The 19,487-nt window shown below is 53.4% G+C and overlaps 9 protein-coding genes across 10 annotated transcripts, besides 7 other annotated features; 4 read left to right on the top strand and 5 right to left on the bottom strand.

The window, feature by feature from the left end:
* Positions 1-893: 893 nt before the first annotated feature.
* Positions 894-941: a tandem repeat.
* Positions 942-1,442: 501 nt separating this feature from the next.
* On the top strand, positions 1,443-2,226 carry EKO05_0001913 (uncharacterized protein; the record flags this gene model as incomplete). 2 transcript variants are annotated; one of them, XM_038942269.1, is made up of 6 exons in its annotated part: positions 1,443-1,462; positions 1,521-1,593; positions 1,660-1,766; positions 1,816-1,943; positions 1,992-2,015; positions 2,069-2,226. In XM_038942269.1, the coding sequence occupies 6 exons, from the start codon at positions 1,443-1,445 to the stop codon at positions 2,224-2,226; spliced, it is 510 nt and encodes a 169-aa protein (XP_038795380.1). The 2 variants fall into 2 exon arrangements, with proteins under 2 accessions (XP_038795380.1, XP_059491780.1); XM_059635797.1 differs by having other exon boundaries at positions 1,521-1,766.
* Positions 2,149-2,217: a tandem repeat.
* A 979-nt stretch (positions 2,227-3,205) lies between the features above and the next one.
* Positions 3,206-5,634, top strand: EKO05_0001912 (uncharacterized protein; the record flags this gene model as incomplete). The annotated part of the gene is made up of 2 exons (XM_038942274.1): positions 3,206-3,418; positions 3,763-5,634. The coding sequence occupies 2 exons, from the start codon at positions 3,206-3,208 to the stop codon at positions 5,632-5,634; spliced, it is 2,085 nt and encodes a 694-aa protein (XP_038795379.1).
* Positions 5,635-6,315: 681 nt separating this feature from the next.
* On the bottom strand, positions 6,316-6,987 carry EKO05_0001911 (uncharacterized protein; the record flags this gene model as incomplete). Its single annotated transcript, XM_038946811.1, has 1 exon — positions 6,316-6,987. The coding sequence occupies one exon, from the start codon at positions 6,985-6,987 to the stop codon at positions 6,316-6,318; it is 672 nt and encodes a 223-aa protein (XP_038795378.1).
* Positions 6,322-6,346: a tandem repeat.
* A 625-nt stretch (positions 6,988-7,612) lies between the features above and the next one.
* Positions 7,613-8,748, bottom strand: EKO05_0001910 (Methylenetetrahydrofolate dehydrogenase (NAD(+)); the record flags this gene model as incomplete). Its single annotated transcript, XM_038942298.1, has 3 exons — positions 7,613-7,717; positions 7,768-8,488; positions 8,564-8,748. The coding sequence occupies 3 exons, from the start codon at positions 8,746-8,748 to the stop codon at positions 7,613-7,615; spliced, it is 1,011 nt and encodes a 336-aa protein (XP_038795377.1).
* A 314-nt stretch (positions 8,749-9,062) lies between these two features.
* EKO05_0001909 (uncharacterized protein) lies at positions 9,063-12,185 on the top strand (the record flags this gene model as incomplete). Its single annotated transcript, XM_038942355.1, has 2 exons — positions 9,063-9,144; positions 9,202-12,185. 2 exons carry the CDS (start codon positions 9,063-9,065, stop codon positions 12,183-12,185), a joined length of 3,066 nt encoding a protein of 1,021 aa, XP_038795376.1.
* Positions 12,186-12,391: 206 nt separating this feature from the next.
* EKO05_0001908 (rRNA-binding ribosome biosynthesis protein rpf2) lies at positions 12,392-13,440 on the bottom strand (the record flags this gene model as incomplete). Its single annotated transcript, XM_038942382.1, has 2 exons — positions 12,392-13,367; positions 13,427-13,440. 2 exons carry the CDS (start codon positions 13,438-13,440, stop codon positions 12,392-12,394), a joined length of 990 nt encoding a protein of 329 aa, XP_038795375.1.
* Positions 12,429-12,464: a tandem repeat.
* A 67-nt stretch (positions 13,441-13,507) lies between the features above and the next one.
* Positions 13,508-13,536: a tandem repeat.
* A 240-nt stretch (positions 13,537-13,776) lies between these two features.
* Positions 13,777-13,846: a tandem repeat.
* Positions 13,847-13,854: 8 nt separating this feature from the next.
* Positions 13,855-13,893: a tandem repeat.
* A 16-nt stretch (positions 13,894-13,909) lies between these two features.
* On the top strand, positions 13,910-14,792 carry EKO05_0001907 (glutaredoxin; the record flags this gene model as incomplete). The annotated part of the gene is made up of 2 exons (XM_038942255.1): positions 13,910-14,674; positions 14,721-14,792. 2 exons carry the CDS (start codon positions 13,910-13,912, stop codon positions 14,790-14,792), a joined length of 837 nt encoding a protein of 278 aa, XP_038795374.1.
* A 719-nt stretch (positions 14,793-15,511) lies between these two features.
* Positions 15,512-15,977, bottom strand: EKO05_0001906 (uncharacterized protein; the record flags this gene model as incomplete). The annotated part of the gene is made up of 2 exons (XM_038942380.1): positions 15,512-15,643; positions 15,699-15,977. The coding sequence occupies 2 exons, from the start codon at positions 15,975-15,977 to the stop codon at positions 15,512-15,514; spliced, it is 411 nt and encodes a 136-aa protein (XP_038795373.1).
* A 480-nt stretch (positions 15,978-16,457) lies between these two features.
* Positions 16,458-19,007, bottom strand: EKO05_0001905 (uncharacterized protein; the record flags this gene model as incomplete). Its single annotated transcript, XM_038942358.2, has 4 exons — positions 16,458-16,526; positions 16,581-16,760; positions 16,812-18,647; positions 18,696-19,007. 4 exons carry the CDS (start codon positions 19,005-19,007, stop codon positions 16,458-16,460), a joined length of 2,397 nt encoding a protein of 798 aa, XP_038795372.2.
* Positions 19,008-19,487: the final 480 nt, after the last annotated feature.

The following is a 19,487-nucleotide window of genomic DNA, read 5'->3' as shown; positions in this document are numbered from 1 at the left end:
GCTTGTGTAGCGACAAGAAGAGAGGAAAGACACTGTGCTGTTCTACCAGCTACATGCTGGTATAATGCACGTTGGGAAGGTGCGGTGAAGACACCTGTCAGAGGCCCGCTGCCCTGACGTTCTGCTCGAAGAAGGCACTACGCGAACAGTGAGTACTTTCATCGTCACACACTACAGCTAAGATGATGCAGATGCTTGTCCAAGAGAGGGTCGACGCAGACGGCCTTCCAAGTTTTGTCGCTTCTGTGTGACCTTCCCAGCTCTCTGTCATACTTGCGAGGCCATGGTACAGCACAGTGGTCCGCGGAGACCTTGTGCGTCGGGCAAAGGAGTGAAGCAGCAGGGATGCACGGATTCTTCAGCCTGATCATGCCAGCTCTAACCGTTCTGTTCAACCCCGTCCAAGCTGCTTGGATTGTGAGCGTGATAAGCGGCTTGGTTGGACCCACCTGTCGATTGACCAATCCCACAAGCTACACGCCATCCACCGTGGGGTCACGCCTCTTGTCTGGCTGCATCCGAACGTCGCCCCTCTCCCGAGCACGCAAGCAAGCTGGCCTCTGCTTTGCAAGGCCATCCATTGCGTGTATGCCCATTGCAGCCATCCAATAGTGCGCCTGCGCCTGCACCGGCGCGTCGAGGACTCGAATCAGACAACTCGACTGGTCTCTTTTTGCTGACCTGCCGCCTTGTGATTGGGCCCAGCTAGGCCTAAGCTAGCCATGGACTGCATAATTCCGGCATGAGGAAACGCACACGGGAAAAGCCAAGTTGGATGGCGCTGGGGGGTGCGAGAGCTCCATCCAAGGCTGTGGGTGGGTGGTGTTCTGCCAGCAGGTAATCATTCATGAGCGCGGCCGCCGACAGCGCTGCCCTCCTGGCGGCAAATCACCCAGCACACAGCACGCAGCACACAGCACGCAGCACGCAGCACGCAGCACACACCAGCCAAGGCGCTCAACAGTCGATCAAACGGCGGGCACTCGGGCACTCGGTCGAGACCCGGTTCTCTCTGCCTGTCCCGCGGTCACCACTGATGATTGATCCAAGTTCCTGCTCTCACCAACACAGCTAGCGCTCGTTCACCTGGAGGGGTCTTAGTCTATCTGCCCCGCCAACCCAAGCCCTCCACCTCGCTTTCTCTGCCTCGCCATCATCACGACCTTGCAGCCTACTTCTTCCTTCCACCACACACATCATCGATTGCTTGTGCCATCGATACCAATACAGCCTGGTGCTTAAGACTAAATGTTCGTTCCGTCACGTTGCTTGTTACGACCTGCAGAGGAGGCCGCCATGGTTCTCCCGCGCATGTGTCCTCTCCGACTTTCTTCCTTCTAGTCTCCTTCTCATCCACCTGTTGCGAGGCGATTTGTATTGCGCGCGTTTCGTTCCTGCTCGAGAGTTAGTATTGAGACCGTTTAGTGCTCCTTCAGATCACCATGTCGAAGCTCTTCGTAGGGTAAGTCGATCCTCCCCTCCCGCCTCGAGCCCTGACCTCATCACTGACTTGGTTCCAGAGGCCTTGCCTGGCACACCGATGACGCGACTCTGCGCCAGAAGTTCGAGGAATTCGGCCAAGTCGAAGAAGCTGTAAGTAACCAGGTCAAGGGCACGGCATGCTCGCAACCGCCCAACCGACTGCTCACGTCTCCACAGGTCGTCGTCAAAGACCGTGATACTGGTCGCAGCAGGGGCTTCGGTTTCGTCCGTTTCGCCAGCGATGCTGAGGCCGACACTGCTATGCAGAACATGAACAACGTTGAGTCAGTGCTCCTGCCCATCCTTCTTAGATGAAGATGCTGATTCTCCTAGGTTCGATGGACGTACTGTTCGCGTCGACAAGGCCTCTGACCGCGCTGGTGGCGGTGGTGGCGGCGGACGCGGTGGCTTCGGAGGTGGCTACGGTCGCGGAGGCGGCGGTGGCTACAGCGGCGGTGGTGGTAAGTCTGCAGTTCACTACTGATCGCCCCCGTCCCTAACCTTCACAGGCTATGGCGGCGGTGGCGGTCGTGGTTCGTATCCATGAGATACATCCCTGAGCTTATCATATACTGACCATGCGTAGGCTACGGCGGCCAAGGCGGAGGCCAATGGGGACCCTCTGGTGGACAGGGTGGTGGACAGGGTGGTGGCTACCAAGGACAAGGCGGCTACGGCGGCCAGCGTCAAGGCTACGGCGACCAGCAGCAGCAGCAGGGTGGCGGCGGCGGCGGCCAGTGGTAAATCGTCTCACCAACCTCCTCCACATCTCACGGCGATATGTGTCACAACGTAATGCGTTGTTTGGACTTAATGTGGAGGGTCTCAGCAGGGAGTCTGCTGCGTCTGGTCTTTCATGGAAGCGATCGTTCGAGCTCTGGTAGACACCGTTTCTGACTAGGATGGGTGCTGGTGACCTAATGTGTTTCTCGAGCTTCTTATACGGAAGTGTGGAGATTGCAATGGGGTCGCACTGACGAGATGATTGATACCCATTGAATCAGGACTCGCTTGTCTCGGGTCACGGTTCTGGTTGCTTTACTCAACCTTGGTTACGGTTTCTTCATATCTATGGTCGGGATTCACGCTTAAAAAGTTGCTACTGCCTGCATTGACACGCTTCTCCTCATGGTGATACTTGATATGGTAGCGAGACAAATGTTACCAACTCCAAGTTGTCCGCTGTCTTCCAACAAACCAAGCTTCTTCGGACAAGTCTTGGGATGAGGCTCTGCGATACGCTCATCTCTTGCACCGGGGCACGACACTGGCCCCCAAGCTCAAGTCAAACAGACTATTGCTTGTGCAACAGAAATCCAGCTCTCTCCAGCCATGGGTTACCATCCCGTTGTTATACAACCTGTGGTCACAGCATCGCACCAGTGCAGCACTTTTCAGTATGACGGCTCGCATTGTGTGATGGAAATTGCAAACAAAGACTGTCATCTTGGCCAGCGCATTGTGATAAGCCCGCATACAACATACGTAGCCGCTGTGAGCTCGAAGCCGAGCTGCAGTCGAGTATGCAAGTGATCGTCACAAGTTAGGCGCCCCACTCGCAACAACCACATGGCCTGCGGGCCCGCAATTGCTGCTGCCTTGTGGATTCTCGCCAGACACTCTGTAGAGTCTCGTATGCAGAAAACAGGGAACGGCACGGCTTTCGAAGTCCTGGAACATCAACACCTGCGTCTTCAGCTGGACTCGAGGAGTCGGGGACATCATGAAAGGTTGGAATGGGCACGGTGACGCACTTGTAGCCCCTCCGCGGGCTCCTGCAGGCTCTCGCTTCCTGACGGCCGCCTTTGCTGCCTTTGTTATGATTGCTGCACTGGACACAATCTTTCCCAGCCTCAAGCATCACCTCATTCCAGAGCAGAGCGGCCGGCCATCATCAGAGCCAGGCCACGCCGCGAAGTCGTTTCAATGGTCTCTGGTACGTGTTGAGCTTTCCTCAGGCATCAGCAACGTGCGAACGGCAACACCTATCAGATTCACCTCAGTATCTATACACAACGCAGGGAGCTAGCACAAGGTCGAGAAGTGAGCGACAAACAGCAACGTATCCTATCTGCGTTTCCTTCAATGGGCTCTTAGAAGGCCTAAGAGAAACGAGAGGCCTGCCGGCTGCAACGAATGGCCTCCTCTCGACCTAAGGAGTTAAGCCATGCAGCTGTGTCACCTCGCTTACCGGGACTCCCACTTGGGACACCACACACTTCAAAGTCTTGATTACGTTCTATCAAGGATTGAACATGCAGCATACTGACCACCAATCAGATATCACCTCAGACGTATCTCGAGTTCCACGAATGCTTTGATGGGTTCGAGTGTGCGAAATTGAGTCTGCCTTTGGACTACTTCAATGGCACATATCCGAATGATACTGTCAACATTGCCGTTGCAAAATTGCCCGCCAAGGTATCAGTTAATGACCCTCGTTATGGAGGTCCGATACTGCTCAATCCCGGAGGCCCTGGAGGTCCGGGAGCTCTGTTCGCGCTCTCTATAGCAAAATCACTACAGCTTGTTGTTGATGGGGCTTCTGACCCTGATCTGACAGGGAGAGATGCGCGGTTCTTTGATATCATAGGTTTCGATCCTCGCGGAATTGGTGAGACTGAGCCGGCCGCCGCATGCATATCCGACCCTGCTTCGGCATGGTCTTGGAGACTGAGAGAGACCGAGGAAGGTATATTAGGTAGCTCAGATGCTGCACTCGGTCGACTGTGGTCCATGACCCACGCTTTCGGCTCCTCTTGTAAACAAGCTTCGGATGCTGAGGACGGACCAGACATCAAGCAGTACATGACCACTGCTTTTGTTGCTCGAGACATGCTGGAGATTGTCGAAAAGCACGCTGAGCATGTTGCACAGCAAGCCGCTCAAGCCAAACACAACCAAGGCAGACGAACCGATTGTCCCAATGCTGGACATATGGATTACGAGCCCGGAAGGGCTAAATTGCAGTATTGGGGTTTCTCTTACGGCACCCTTCTCGGTTCTACGTTCGCGTCCATGTTTCCCGACCGCGTTGGACGCGTCGTTTTGGATGGCGTCGTTAACGACTACGACTACAATCATTCTCTAGGCAATGGTAGTCTGGTAGACAACGACAAGGCGATGAAATCTTTCTATTCGTATTGCCTGCTTGCCGGAGTCGAAGCCTGTCCCCTTGCTGAGAATGCCACCACTTTCACCGAGATCAAGGACCGTATCCAGAAGATTGTAATGTCTTTGTACCACAACCCATTCATGCTCAGCTCAGCAGAAGGCCCAGAGGTATTCACCTACTCCGATCTCAGGGCCGCCATTTTCAGCACAATCTATCAGCCACAAATCAGTTTCCCAGTCCTTGGTAATCTTCTCCCGCAAATCGAGGCTGGTAGTGGCGACTTGATCGACCTTCTTCAAGGACCTTTCCGAGATGCCCATACTATTTCATGTGGTGTTAACGGATCGGTCACTAATCCTGTATCTTACACCGCTGACGTTTCCACCGTCGCGATCCTCTGTGCCGACGGCATCGACCATCAAGGCTCTGGAATTGATGAATTTGTTGAGTATTGGGAGTTTCTCCGAAACATGTCTACCACAGCAGGCGATGTCTGGGCTATTCTGAAGATGAAATGTATGGCATGGAAGATTCGCCCAAGCCACAAGTTCGAGGACGAGTTTGGTGCTTCCACAAGCAATCCTGTTCTCTTCGTCAGCAATACTGCGGATCCTGTCACGCCGCTGAGAAGCGGCAGGCTCATGCAATCCAAGTTCCCGAACAGCGCGCTGCTCATCAATGATCAGGCAGGGCATTGCTCGTTCTCAGTTACGAACTTGTGTGCTTATGACAGGATCAAGAATTACTTTCAGACTGGCGCTTTGCCTGCACCAAACACGCTTTGTGTGCCTCCACCTTCGGTCTATTCACTCAACTCAACGGATCCAAAGTCCCCTTTCTATGATCCGAGTCTTCAGACTAGCAATCAATTTGTAACGGATAGTGAGATCAGCATCGAGCACCAAAAAAGGCACAGTGCGGCGAAGATGCTGCAACGTGTGATGATGGAGAGCGACGCTTTTGGATTCAGTGGTTTAATCAGTGGTAAGAGGGGAACAAGGGTTCAAAGGCTTGCTGCGGCGAGAAAACCTAGCTGATTGATCGATGGGCAGAGAACCAAACCTTTTGAGATTTTGCAGTGTACGGGCGAGCTGTCATTCATTGTTATCTTTTACCTGGGTATTGTTACTTCAGCATACATAGCCTGTTCTCGCTTGGCGATTACAGTTCAAACATGCACAGAAACAAAATTCACTCGCTCTATCACATACTTGGCCAATTGTGCACCTCGGCGAAGATGTCAAGCTGCAAACCTCCACGAAAGGATCTCGCTGTTTCTTCTGTTCGATCGTCTCCTCTCCTATAATCTCATCAGAACAACATCTCCCTAGCAGTCAGAACCATCTAGCTTTCTCATCCACCGACTCGCTCCACAAGGCAGATCCCCGTGTTCGCATATCAATTCTCAGCCAAGAGCGAGGGTCTCCCCACCATCGAAAACAAATGGCTGAAATCGTCTCTCAGTTGGAACGAACAGGAACATGAAATTCCGAGACGATGTTACCGATTTGCTCTTACCGATCTGCTCCCATACGCTCATTACGCCAGTCCAACATGGGTCTAGGGTTTTACAATTGTCTTAGATGTGCTGCTTGCTTTGGACGGGAACAGATCCACGGCCCAGGTCTAGGCTAAGCTGCTCACGTGTACTTTACCTTCTCGCTTCTGGAACTCATGACTGTCCTTTTCCTATCGTTAGTCAGTTTTACGCAATATGCTTATGTTTCTTCTTCTTCTTCTTCTTCTTCTCCTCCTCCTCCCCCACTGGCCGCTTCTGCAGTCCGATACTCTCGCACGGTCACCTCCGTTCCAAATGACACACGGGGACCATCCGTATAGATTGCTGTTGGCTCCTGTTGCTTCCGGTCCGTCGACAATCCTGATCCACCAGGAGCCTGCAGGCGGATATCTGCCGACCATGTTTCTTTTCGCTCCAACGCCATATCCAACTCACTTTGCAGCCGGACGACTATAGGCAAGAGCCATACACACGTTTCTGCAACAACAGGCCAGGACTGCAGCGCTGTGGCTACCAGACCCACTTTGCGCGAGCATCGGTTGATGGACACGATCTTGTTTTCAAGGGCTTTCTGGGCGTCGGCGAATTCGTGGGTCCATGGTTGGGTTGAGTTCTGGGTTTTGAGAATAACGGAAGAGAGTTGTGTCTGTGTGTCGAGATGCTTCAATTGAATGTGCCGGATTTGGGATGTGATTTGTGGAAACGGCACTGCAGGGAGTTCATGGATTGCGTGAAGTTGGCTATCTAGTGCGAGCTTGAGAACGGAGCATGTTTGAGAGAGCTGGATGGCTTCGTCGTGAGTGAGTGCAATACCAGCGACATTGGTCGTGACTGCTTTCACTACAAACAACTTGCTGATCGCTGTGAGCATGGTTGTAAATTTTTTAGCAGATGCAAAAGAGATACACGAGTTTTCAACCGACAGAACTTTGGGCTTAGGTAGCTGTATTTTTAAATTCACCCGGTGTCGATACTACTGACAGAAGTGGGGTTTCCGTGCTGAATATTATGCAATTGATGCAGTTCTCTTTGGGCATCTCCGGGCTTATTTGCTTGCCCGCCATTGTTCTCACATTGAGCAGAGGCTTTCGCCCTTTGAAATACCGCGCCATGGTACGGTGTCATAGCTGCTGCTTCCAGCCAATGAAAGAGTCATGTGAAACTACATTACAAAGAACAAAGCGAAGACTCATGAGTTCGAAAGATCTGCGACTCAACACCTGCATCTAATTTGGGTTGCTTCGTGTGCACAGTAAAGCAGGATGATTGCTAATGTGCCAAAACAAACAGCTGCAGTAATCACATTCTTTGATCGAACCAACCTGAGACCGTATGATTTGGGTCAATGCAGATCCCCTTTGTCTACAGACAATGTGTCCATGTCTGGGTAATTTGATCGGTACCAGTTGCGATGGACAAGTTGATTTTGTGGGGCTGTACAGCCTTCTATAGGGTATCAAAAACGCAAGCGAAGAGATATGTCAGCAGTGAGTTGTTCACGAGGCCAACACAGGGATAGCGCTCTCTTCGGCGGGCTTCTTCTCTTCGTCCACGGACTGCGTAGCTTGAGAAGCTGCCTCATGTTTGTTTTGCGCAAGACGCTGTATCAAGGTCAGCGGGGATATGCCAAGTCCGGTGAACGGATACGTACAAGCAGGTTTCGCAGCAATACCGCGATAGTAACCTTGCCAATGGCAGGTACGTAAATGGAAGCCTTTTCTTTCACATCCGGGTTGAAGTTGCGCTCACTCGAGAAGTTGATGCACACAGCGCCGTCCTTGAGGAGGTGCGCCGGCACCTTGTACTTATCTCCAGGTACACCGCTGATGACCACATCACTGATGGGAAGGCAGTCCTTGAGCTCCCAGCCAGGCTTCTCGACAACATCATGCTTCTTCTTCCTGATGCCCTCACCTCGCGTGAACTCTTGCACATCGGCAATGTCCACACTGTATACAGTTGCACCGTCGTTGGCCAGCAGAGCCGCCAAAGGCCGACCCACAACCTCACTTCGGTTGATAACGGTGATGGTGCGCCCATGCAGTCTGTTTCCGTACGACAGAATGGTGTTGTATATCCTCAGGTATTCAAGGATCTTGATGACGGCGAGGGGCGTGCACGGAAGGATGCTCTTCTTGGTGCCGGCGGGATCGAGGAAGCGGATATTCTGGTACATGTTGAAGATGTACTGGTGGGACAGACCCTCGACATCCTTGTTGGCAGAGACAATCTGCTGTAGGTACTGGTCTTGCCGGTTGCCAAAGATTGGGTAATAGACCATGATACCGTCGACCTTGGAGTCGTTGTTCGCGTCGATGAGCGCGTCTTCGAGTTCCTCGCGGTCGACTTCGCGTAGCTCATAAGCAAAGCCACTGTAAAGCATGAGTTTCGCATCTTACTGCCCAATGCAAGTTGGGAGAGCAAGGCAACGGAACGGGTAAGCTCACTTTTCACTGCACGTTTTGCCTGTCCATTCTGCGTACACCCTCGCGGCGGGATCGGTGCTGGAGAGGAAGCCTACAAGAAGTGGCTTGCGGTCCACTGTCTTGAGGCCCTCCTGGATTTCCCCAAGTAGCCCCTTCGCGATGTTGTTCGCAAGAATCACCTTGCAGTTGGGTTTGTCGGCGGCCATGGCGGGGTGGTAGGGTATGTGCGCCGGAGACAGAGGAATGCAAGAGAGGGCTCAAGGGGGCAGTTGACTACTTGACGCGTTTCCCTGCGCGAATGACCAGAAGACTGGGGGTCTGTGTCATCCTAAAACTTCCGTTCGTGAGTGCGCCGCGTTGTCGTGGTGTTTGAACTTTTTCGTGCCCCACCGATCCCCGCGGCCAATCAGCTCACCGGCGTAGTGCGTCATACTCGGATTGTCGAGGTCGAGTGAAGCACCGCTGCAGGCCGCCGCTCCCTTTAATACACCGAAACGAGACTTGAGACGCCGTCACGACTATGTCGGACATCCAGCAGTACCTGTTGGACTATGATCGAGACAAGAGAGAGGCCAGTGCCACTGCGCAACGGAGCGCAAATCGTATGTGTGAGGGCCGGGAGGGAGGGGCACGGTGGGACGCGTGCTGATTGTGCACAGAACTGCAGAATGGCCAATTGAAGCTCCTGAAGCTTGTGGGAGACCTTGGAGACTACTTCAACAGCGAGGATGGCGCCACCAGATCCAAAACAATATCCTACCTCGCCGAGGTCCTAGCAGCGACGCCCCAGAAAGTGCTGTCTCTCCAGCAGCGTAGCCTCCTATGCGACTTCGTTCTGTCCCGGACGGAAGACAGTGAGGGGCTGGGCTCATGTGCGAAGGCGCTGCTGGCGCTGGAAGAGCTGGGCAAATGGGACGACGACAGGGTGGTCAGTATTGTGGAAACGCTGCTTAGCAACACCCATCCCCTGCGCCAGTACAAGCAGCAGACCGAACGATACCCCGTGCTTCAACTCATCGATACGCTCATGGCCAAATACCGCGAGCCTTTGCGAGTACACCACACAGAGACAGGCGACTTTCTGCCCCGATTCATATCCTACTTCGACGGCGAAAAGGACCCACGCAACCTGATGGTCGTCTTCTCCATCCTCAGGGTGCCTATGGCCGAGTGGAGTATAGGCGCAGATGCGCAGGATCTCTTCGATGCTGTTTTCAATTACTTCCCCATCACATTCCGACCCCCACCCGACGACCCCTACGGCATCACCGCGCAGGATCTCAAGGACCGACTAAGAGACTGCATATCTTCGACATCCGACTTCGCGCCTTACGCTTTCCCTGCTTTACTAGACAAGCTTGATTCGACATCGATGAACACAAAACGCGATGTGCTCCAGACCATCACCGCATCAGTCAACGAATATGGGCCCCGTACAATCTCGCTCTACTCTATCACACTCTGGGATGCCTTAAAATTCGAGATATTGAACGTCCAGGAGGAGGACCTGGCCGAAGAAGCGCTGAACGGTCTAGCTGCCGTCGCAAGATCCTTATCTCAAGGGACCAGTGGACCGCTGAACGCGTACCTACGACCGATCGTCAAAGAATGTAACGAGCACCTCGAAGATGCGCCGACGAAACAGTCACAAGCTTCTGCACGCATATTGCACAAGATCGCACAAGTCTCTGCCGAGGTCACCAACATGTTATTGGCAGGAGTGCTACCCACCCTGTTCCTACTCTTCCAGAATGCAGATACCATGGCAAAACGAAGAGGTTTACTCGAGGTTTTGATCCAACTGGTACGTGCCAATATCGCTGTGTATGGCGACTGGCGCTCACCAGGTGCTACTGGAGAAAAGGTGGATACCAACGGTCTGAAAGAGTTCAGGGAACAGTCACTAGAGGTTCTCCTCAACGGCTTAGAGTCGGCCCCGACGAAGGAAGTGTCTTTTCGACTAGTGTGCCTTGATGGGCTACTTCAGCTTTCCAAAGTACGACAACTTCTGAACGACGAAGACATTGGCAAAGCGATCCAAGCTTTGCAAACCATCGTCGTTCACGAGGACTCTTACGGCAAGGACGAAGTGAAAGAGGCTGCGATTAATGGCATCGTGGACATTGCGCACCAAAAACCTCAAGTTATAGTCGACAAGGCCTTCCCTGCCTTCTTGGCACAGCTGCCGGATAATGATGCTGATGGCTCCAAAAGCTACTCATCCTCGTTGGAGGCGTTTGCAAAGCTTGCAAGCGAGGATAAGGTTTTCGACACTGTCCTGCTACGTCTCAAGAACAAGTTCAGTACAGCGGTTCAACAGAATGCTTCGTCAACATATCTCGTTGCGTTACTGTCAGCAATGCTCTATGCACTTAACAAGGGTGAAGCCAAGCTGTCGTCAAACCCCCAATCTTCAACATACTACAACGATATTGCACTACCGCTATTACAACGAGCGTCAAGCTCCGATTCATCGCACCCTACTGCGTTTAATGACGAAAGCACACTCGATCTGGTCGGCCGAATATGCGGCCTCATTATCAGATCGCAATCCGTGGAGTCACAAAATGCGATCGCCACAGAATTGTACACCCTTTTCCGTGGCACTCCGCAATCCGATCTACCTCCCTTTAGTCTCCACGCAGCAGCAGAGAACGACAAAACCATGGTGATCAGCACCCACCTCTTGGCCTCGTTTAGGAAAGAGACCACGCTCCCTTGTGAGCTGCAGCTCCTCATCACGTCACTGGCCGATTACGCACAAGAACCACGGCTTTCAATTCCCATCCGTTCCGCATCTCTGCGCCAGCTCTCTCTCGTCATCAACAAATACTACTCTAGCTCTGCGCTCAGGACATGTATGGACCCTCTGGAATCCAAGTTTGACCTGTTCAGCAGCGAGAAGCTTGATGCCCAACGGACACGCATTATCTTTGCATGCCTCAAGGGTGTCGTCTTGAGGAGCAGTCTGGCGCTCAACACCCTATACCCCAAAGTCCTCTCGTTGCTCTCGCACCCACAGTATGGTGGCACAGTCGCGCATGGCTTCACAACACTGCTCCAGCCTGACGACCTGCTGACGAAACACAACCACTGCCAGATCTCCGGCCTGCACAAGCAGAAGAGCTTTGCACTACTCATCCCCAATATCACACAATTATTCCGTGAAGCATCGACTGAGACAAAGCCAAACTACCTCGTTGCACTCAACGGTGTACTGAAGTGGATGCCCTTTGAAATTGTCGTCGAAGAGGTCGACAAGCTCGTCACGTTACTGCTGCAATCACTCGATCTCAAGGGCATCGACGTGGTCAAGGAGGCGACGATTGAAACGCTTTGCTCCACGCTGGTCGAGAGAGCAAAGGTGCTGGAAGAGCACAGTGGCAGTTTGATCGGGCGGCTACTTGCTAACGCTACTGTGAGCCGGGAGTCCGGAGCGCCGGCCAAGGTGCGGGTAGCAGCGCTTCGATGCCTGACACTGGTACCGGAGAAGTTTAGACAAGAGACGGTACTGCCGTACCGAAGACAGGTGGTCAAGAAGCTGACCGCAGCGCTGGACGACAAGAAGCGAGAGGTTAGAAGCGCGGCCGTCAGGTGCCGCGCCAAGTGGTTGGAGATTGACGAAGCTGGAGATGATGAATAGGTGGGTTGCCATGCAATGACGTGGTTGGAAAGATGAACAGGTAGATTCGAAGATATCCCACTATACAACTGCTACCCTTGATCGTGGCTCACTCAACATAGACTTTTGACATGCCCTTTGCCGCGAAGGTGGTATAACCCCGAGTGAACTCCCAAAATGCCGTAACGCCACCCATGCAAATTTCTTTTTCTTCGTCGCTTGTCCTCTTAGACCCTCGCCTTTTTCGCGGTAGTCTCATCTTGGTCGTCCTCGGAGTCGGCCTCGGCCTCGGCCTCGGCCATGTGCGCATCGCCCTCGATGTCGTCGTCGCGACTTCGCTTGAGACCCTTCATCTTCCTCGTCTGCAGGGTGTTGAAGTCCTGCTTGCCGGGATGGATCTTGGCCACCTTATCACCCATGCCGTCGGTGGTGATGTTCTTCTTGGTCCTGGCCTCCATACCCTTGGGCTTCCTCATAGCCTCCTTGAGCATATCGGCGTCTGGGAACTGCTCGCGGCCGAGGGCGAAATCGATGCGCGGGCCCATCTCCTCGACCTCGACACGCGGCAGCTTCTGCCCTGAGCGCTTGGTCTTGATCAGGTAGAAGCGCAGCTTGATCTCGGGGGTAGGTTGCGCGTCTGTGGGCTCTTCGGCGCTGACGCTGATGAGGTACTGCAGACCCTCGACGTCGACTTCGTCGGTGTCTTGGCCGCGGAAGAGGTCAACGAGGAGGCTCTTGGCGAGGGTGTACTTTGTCTCGTTGGGGTCCTCGAAGACGGTGCCGTGGAAGGAGATGAGGGGCTTGAGGCCGATGCTCGGCTTCTTGTTCTTGAACTGCTGCAGGGTGCGGAAGGTGTCTGGGTTGATGTACAGCTCCAGCATGTCGAGCAGCTTGTGGTCGAAGGTGCGGACCAGAGTGAGGCAGTGCGGGCGCTTCTTGGAGTGCAGGGAGAGGGCGAGCAGGGAGGTGTCGTTCTTGAGGGAGAAGAACTCGAGCGAGGAGGCGTCGTCGAAGGGGTGGATGTCGTTCTTCTTGGTGAAGCGCTCGACAAAGGGCCGCTTGAGCGTGGCGAGGTCGGCGACGGCGAGCTTGAGGATTTGCGACGTCTTCTGGCCCGTCACGAAGAGCGTCGTCTTGGGGTTCTCCGTCTGCTGGGGCTCACGGGCCTTCATGGCGCGCGCGGCGCGGGCATTCTTGGGTTTCCTGGGCAAAGAGTTAGCCGCGCGTCTAAGCATTGCAGTGGCATCACGGCCTGCACGTACACTGCCTTCAACATGGTCGCTGGCGGGTTGGGGATGGTTGGGTGCAGCCGTGAAATCTTGGCGCTACTTTTTTCTGGCAGCCACGGCGCACGGCGCACGGCGCACGGCGCGCACGGACTACGCCTGAGCATCTGACGAGCTCGCGCCAGCAAGGCGGGGCTTGCCGCGGACAAAATTCCGAACTCGCAACCGCGCTCTTGGTGGTGGGGCGTGGGCAGGTGGGCAGTCAACAAGAGCCGAGAGCACGTCAGAGCAGTTGTCGGATCACATCGTGCGCATGTGCCGTCTGCGTTGTAATCACGGCTGCACCTTGACCTTGATCTCCCTTCTCTCCCACACACACGCACACGCTCTCTCTCTTTCTCTTTCTCTTTCTCTTTCTCTTTCTCTTTCTCTTTCTCTTTCTCCTTCTCTTTCTCTCCTCCTGTCACCCACCCCCACCCACACCCACACCCACACCCACACCCTCGCACTCTAGCCGCCATGGCCTCCGTGCGCGAAGTCCCCGACGAGTCCGCCTTCCAGTCCACCATCGAATCGCTCCCACCCGCCACGCTCGCCGTCATCTACTTCCACGCGCCCTGGGCCAAGCCGTGCGAGCACATGTCCGTCATCCTCAAGACCCTCGCCAGCACCTACCCCGCCGACGCCCCCATCGCCTTCCTCTCTCTCAACGCCGAAGAGCTCCCCGATGTCTCGGAGCAGTACGACGTCACCGCTGTGCCCTACATCGTCGTCCAGAAGGACGGCAAGACTCTCGACACAGTCTCTGGCTCCGACGCCGCCAAAGTACGCGCCGCGGTAGAGAGATATGCCGGCGCCGGCTCTGGCGCATCTGCATCGAGTCTGCCGCCTGCCCAGACAGTGACGCGGCCGCCTGTTGAGAACGGCGCCAACGGAGACAGCCCAAAGAACCTGGCCGCCTATGCGCCGGCCGCCAACGACCCCAAAACAGCACCAGACTACAGCGCGGGCGAGCAGGAAACGAACAAGGAGGAGCTACACAAGCGCCTTTCTGAACTCGTCAAGGCTGCACCTGTCATGTTGTTCATGAAGGGCACACCGAGCGCTCCACAGTGTGGCTTTTCCAGGCAGACAGTCAGCGTCCTGCGGGAGAAGGGCGTCAGATACGGCTTCTTCAACATCTTGGCAGACGACGAGGTCAGGCAAGGCCTCAAGGAGTTTGCGGATTGGCCCACTTTCCCCCAGGTCTGGGTTGATGGCGAGCTCGTCGGTGGTTTAGACATTGTAAGAACCTCCAATCGAATTCTGCATCATAGCTAACAAGCGACAGGTCAAGGAAGAATTCGAGAATGACCCTGACTTCCTGGCGCAATATTCTGTCAACCCATCCAAGGCCGCTTAGAAAGCTCGCTACGCATACAGCTATTCACTGCGTAGAGCCTTGGTTAGCAGAACCTTAACAACGCCGAGACAACGGCGAGGACTGTATCGTGGCCTCGCAGGATTTCCTGCATGAAGAGAAGAACCCAACACGAGTCTCCGATCAGGATGACGATGATGGCGAACCTGGACAGCCTGATGTTTCTTCTTTGTAACGACTGGACCGAAGACAGGAATGAAGTGTCGGAATTGACGAACTGCGATTATATACCATTGAAAACATACGTCCACTAATACGCCCATGCAGGAAAGCCTTCAATGTTGAAGTTTTGTGATTGTAAATACACGTGCATTATTCAAGACAACCACGTACCCTTGTTCTCTTCAATAAACAAATCGAAACTCTTCGCGGCGTGGCCAGTGACGTCTTCACCCACAACGTCCAAGGCTGCTTCAACACCCTCTGGTCGCATCGTTAATAGACTACACGCTTATGGGTATATGTGCTCGATAAGGCCTTTGCTTTTGGCTGGTCGATATGTCTAAACATGGGCTTGAGACACCCACCTTCTTGGCCAGGAGCGGGGAAGCTAGAATCATGCATGGCGGCTAAGCGTGAAGAGAAGTCATTCGTGATTGACTCAGGCTTCACTTCTAATGCTGATACCGTGGTACAAAACGACTGCTGCCAAGGTAGATTTTGTGGGAATCCCACATACGACCCCACTCACCTTGTCAAGTCTACGCCTGTAATTCCAGGCCCTTCCTGCCCGTGCTATCTGCAACCTCGACTTCCTCAGCGGTGGGCTCATTTGGGAGTTCAACAATGACACTTGGGTCATTCAACCTTGTCGCCAGAATGGCAGCTCTTGTCTACACTGATATCAAAACTCTCCGTTTCTCGATGACGTCTCCTGTACCCGCTTACCTCACTCCCCTGCTGTCCCTCTCCCTTTCCGACTTTGCTCAAGGACTCTGCATCGATGCCCTCCTTCATTGCCGGGCTAACTCTACTCTGACCTGTCTCACGACGCTTCAGCGCCTGCTCATGAGGATCCATGGGTATGCCATCTAACTCCACCGGTTGCGCGTTGATCGCCGGTACGGAAGTGTCTATAAGTGGTGTTTGGGTTGCAACCGCAGGAGAGGTTTGATGTGGGAAGGTAGCCGCTCGTGAGATGGGGGAGACGGGTGTGGGGTCTGTCATGCCTGCGACTGTGGACGGAAGACAAAGCGTGTTTTGAGATGCAGGGTTCAGAAGTTGTCTGGAGATGAATCTGGTAGTGAGGTCTACGAAGAGATAGAAGGCTGTGCTTTGAGCCTTGTACGGCTAAATAAAGAGCCGACTGCCTCGTGAGCTATCGCGCGATGCGGCCGTGACGTTCAGGCTAAATCAGGTTAGACAGCTAATGCTGCCTCCCAGTTGGAGGATGCTCCGAGAGAATAGCTCGTAACATCAGAGTTTTGGCATTGGAATGGATGAAGGTTGTGACTCGATTTCGTGTTCACTTTTAACAGAAATCTGATCATTGACAGTGTTCTGTATTTGGAAAGCTACCCAATCGCGCTACAACAAGACACTCACTCGTGTACAGTGGATGACATGCAGATGAGGAATGCTCTGATACTCTCTCCTTCTATTACCTGTGTTGAGCTACTCATGTCAACCATAGATCTGCCTTCTTGCCTACTCCTGCTTAGTGTTCATCATGAAGCCCATTGCGTAGCTTTCGCCGTTACTTGTCTTTGGGTCAGCCTAATATACGTCAGGGGATCGCCAAACAAAGCTATAATCCAGGGAAGCACTCACGCCCATGAAGACATTCTGCCCAAAAGCATTGGTCCGCTGCTGTTGTGACTGACCGTTGGACACTGGCGGATCTTGTGGGGCGTTCGCCTCTGTCTGCATAGGCATTCCGCTAAGGTCCATAGGAAAGAAGTTATTTTGGGCATCTAAGCCGGGGCCTTGAATGTATGAGTCCCATGCATCCTTTATTTGTCAGTTTACGATACGCGGTAGCCCATGACCTCATACACATACCCAATTAATGCTGTCAGTCGGAGGTAGATCCAGGTTTTGGAAGAGGTTGGCACCGAACAGATTCGGGAAGGGATTGGGTGCATTTTCGGCGACTCCTGGTCCAATTGCTGCATTTCCACCGTAACTTGGCGCCAGGCCAGTTGAATGCTGTGGTATAGGGTCGTTTAGCAAGTTTGCCATGGAAGCCGGATACCGCTGATCAAACATGTTGGCCGAGTTCGGCGTCATACCACCTGTGCTGAGCATACCCAAGGTCATAGCCGCAGAGTGCTCTGGAGCCACGTTTGCATCGTCCATCGGCGCGTTCGTTGGGAACGTAGATGTCGAAGAGAAACTCCCTTGTGCTGGCCTGGTTATACGATCCTTCTTCAGTTGGCTCAACATGACACTCAGTGTGGTGTATGCTTTGTAAGCCTCCATTGAGTGGTCCTTTAAGCCCTCCCAGATGCCGACTGCAGTCTCAATGGCCTCAAGCATCTCATCCACACGGTCAAAGTTCCATGTGTACATATCTCCCGAAGACGAACGGCCCTGACGCTCAGATTTGATGGTATGATATAGATCAGACGAAATAATCATGGCTGCGAGTAGGAAATCAACTGTTGTCAGTGAAGAGATGAACCACTTGACGTTTCGTAACCGGCCACCCGGTTGACACTCTCGATGCAGTGTTGCCTGATGTCGCAACATCGTCATTGATGCGTCGATGACAGCCGTTCTAGAATAGCTGAACCTTGCATGAACTCGAGCATAGGCAAGGTATTTCCGATGTAATACACATATGATCTTGAGGTAAAGGAGGTCCAAGGTGAACCGCTGCATGATCAGAGTCGATGTATCCCGAGCGGACTCTTCCATGGAGCGCAGCCTCAGATGTGGGGAGATGTTCTCATGTAGCTCCCGGGCTTGAGCATCGAGCTTCATGACTTCATCGTAGGACGAGCACGTTAAGGTATCAGTCAATTCGACGGCCTCACCTAGCTTATAGATCAGTCGCGTCCGATTGATAAGAAACAATGTGGGAGTTGCTTCAGTCTCAGGTCTGGATGATGGTAGAACCTTCATGTCCTCGAACAGCTCATCGTCGTAAAGATTGCGTGGCACATCGGTGTTAGTATCTCGCGGTCGCATGATTGGAGGCAATCCAGCTTGCGCAGAAAAGAGGAGGTCGAACGATCGGATGCAAGCCCAGATCCTTCGCCGCATTTCGCCCTGGAATACAGAAATGCCAGGATAAGGCCCCGGATCTCGATGCATGCCTTGTCGCATCGCCAGTCGCACAATGATCCCTGTGCTGATGAAGATTCCCACCTCCGCGTCTCTACTGCGAGAATACTCAGCATGAACGTGCAGTATTAAAGTCTCGAGCATGCCCTGAGTGGGTTGTGTGATATCGGCCATAACAAGACATTGCGCAGTCAGATCACGGTACTCTTTAGACATTGCCCAAGATTTGCCGCTGTATTCTGGAGGCTCGTCGCCCGCCCTTGTGTATGATTGTAGCGCTATACACATCATGGCATATACCAATCCCAGCCAGATGATGGGTGTCTCGTCCGAGTTCAGCCAGTGTTGGTCGTACTCCTTTTGGAACGTCGGTCCGTGTATGATATGGATGCCCGGGTCGTACGTATTGAAAAAGCGTGACACGAGGACATCGGCTGTAGGTTTTGGTGGGAATCGGGAGAGAATCTCGGCTCTCGATGTAGGCTTCATTTGGCCGTACAGGAAACCAGTACCGGGCGGACTCTCTTCGCTGTGACTAGCTTTGTATCGCCTCAACTGGTCATCGTACTGCTTCTTATGCTCGGCAAAGTAATTCTTGACTTCCGATAACTGCTATATGTCAAACCGGATTCTCAGAGACAGATTGCGAATACATACCTCGCCGAGAATGGCATACCAATGTGCTTCAGATGCAAAAATAGTCTGATTGTTGTTGACTTTCATTACTCCAATCGACTTTGTTACAGTCTCCATTTCACTTTCCTCGCCTGCATCCTCCTCTGGTATCGACTCTGGCTGCCCGTTGCTCATGCCACTGCTCACGTTGCTCATGTCGAATTGCGGGTCTGTAGAGACACTATTGAGGCTATTCGCGATAGCTGCCTGTGCAGCCGCAGGACCAGCGCTTTGAGCGCCGTTGGTCATCAGTGAGAGAACGAGCCCTTCGAGTCGGTCAATGCGATTTTGCATGTCATCAGGAGATGTCGCCATGCCAGTGCCGACCGCATTCTTCTTTCGACTACCTGGAGAGGCATATGTACATGAAGTTGTGTCTCCACGTTTGGTACAATTGTCGCAAGGTTGAGCCCGATTGCATTTCAGTCTATAATTGTTAGCCCGAAACTGGGTCTCTTGGAACATTACAGCAGCCTACTTCCTGTGTCGACAGGGTCCACATGAAAGGGGTACTCGGTTTCTCTTGCGAACAACTCTGAACTGAGGATCTGGTGGCGACTGGCCCGCGCTGGATGAGTTTGTAGAGGGTGGGGTGTGTTGCGGCGGCATCCTTGCGTCGTTTCTCAGACACGCGTTTTGCGCTGGAGTTAACTCGTTAAGTCCGTGCTAGTGGTGCTCCTCCTGCGCGTCCTGGAATACCTGAGCCAGTGACGAGGGCGCTGCGACTGTATCAGATACTTGTTTGAATGTTGCAGGCTCGCGATCGGTGTGTGA

Source organism: Ascochyta rabiei, chromosome 3, assembly GCF_004011695.2.
Source record: "Ascochyta rabiei chromosome 3, complete sequence".
Classification (NCBI taxonomy): Eukaryota; Fungi; Ascomycota; class Dothideomycetes; order Pleosporales; family Didymellaceae; genus Ascochyta; species Ascochyta rabiei.
Note: the sequence above shows the minus strand (reverse complement) of the source record. Positions and strands in the feature narration are given on the sequence as shown.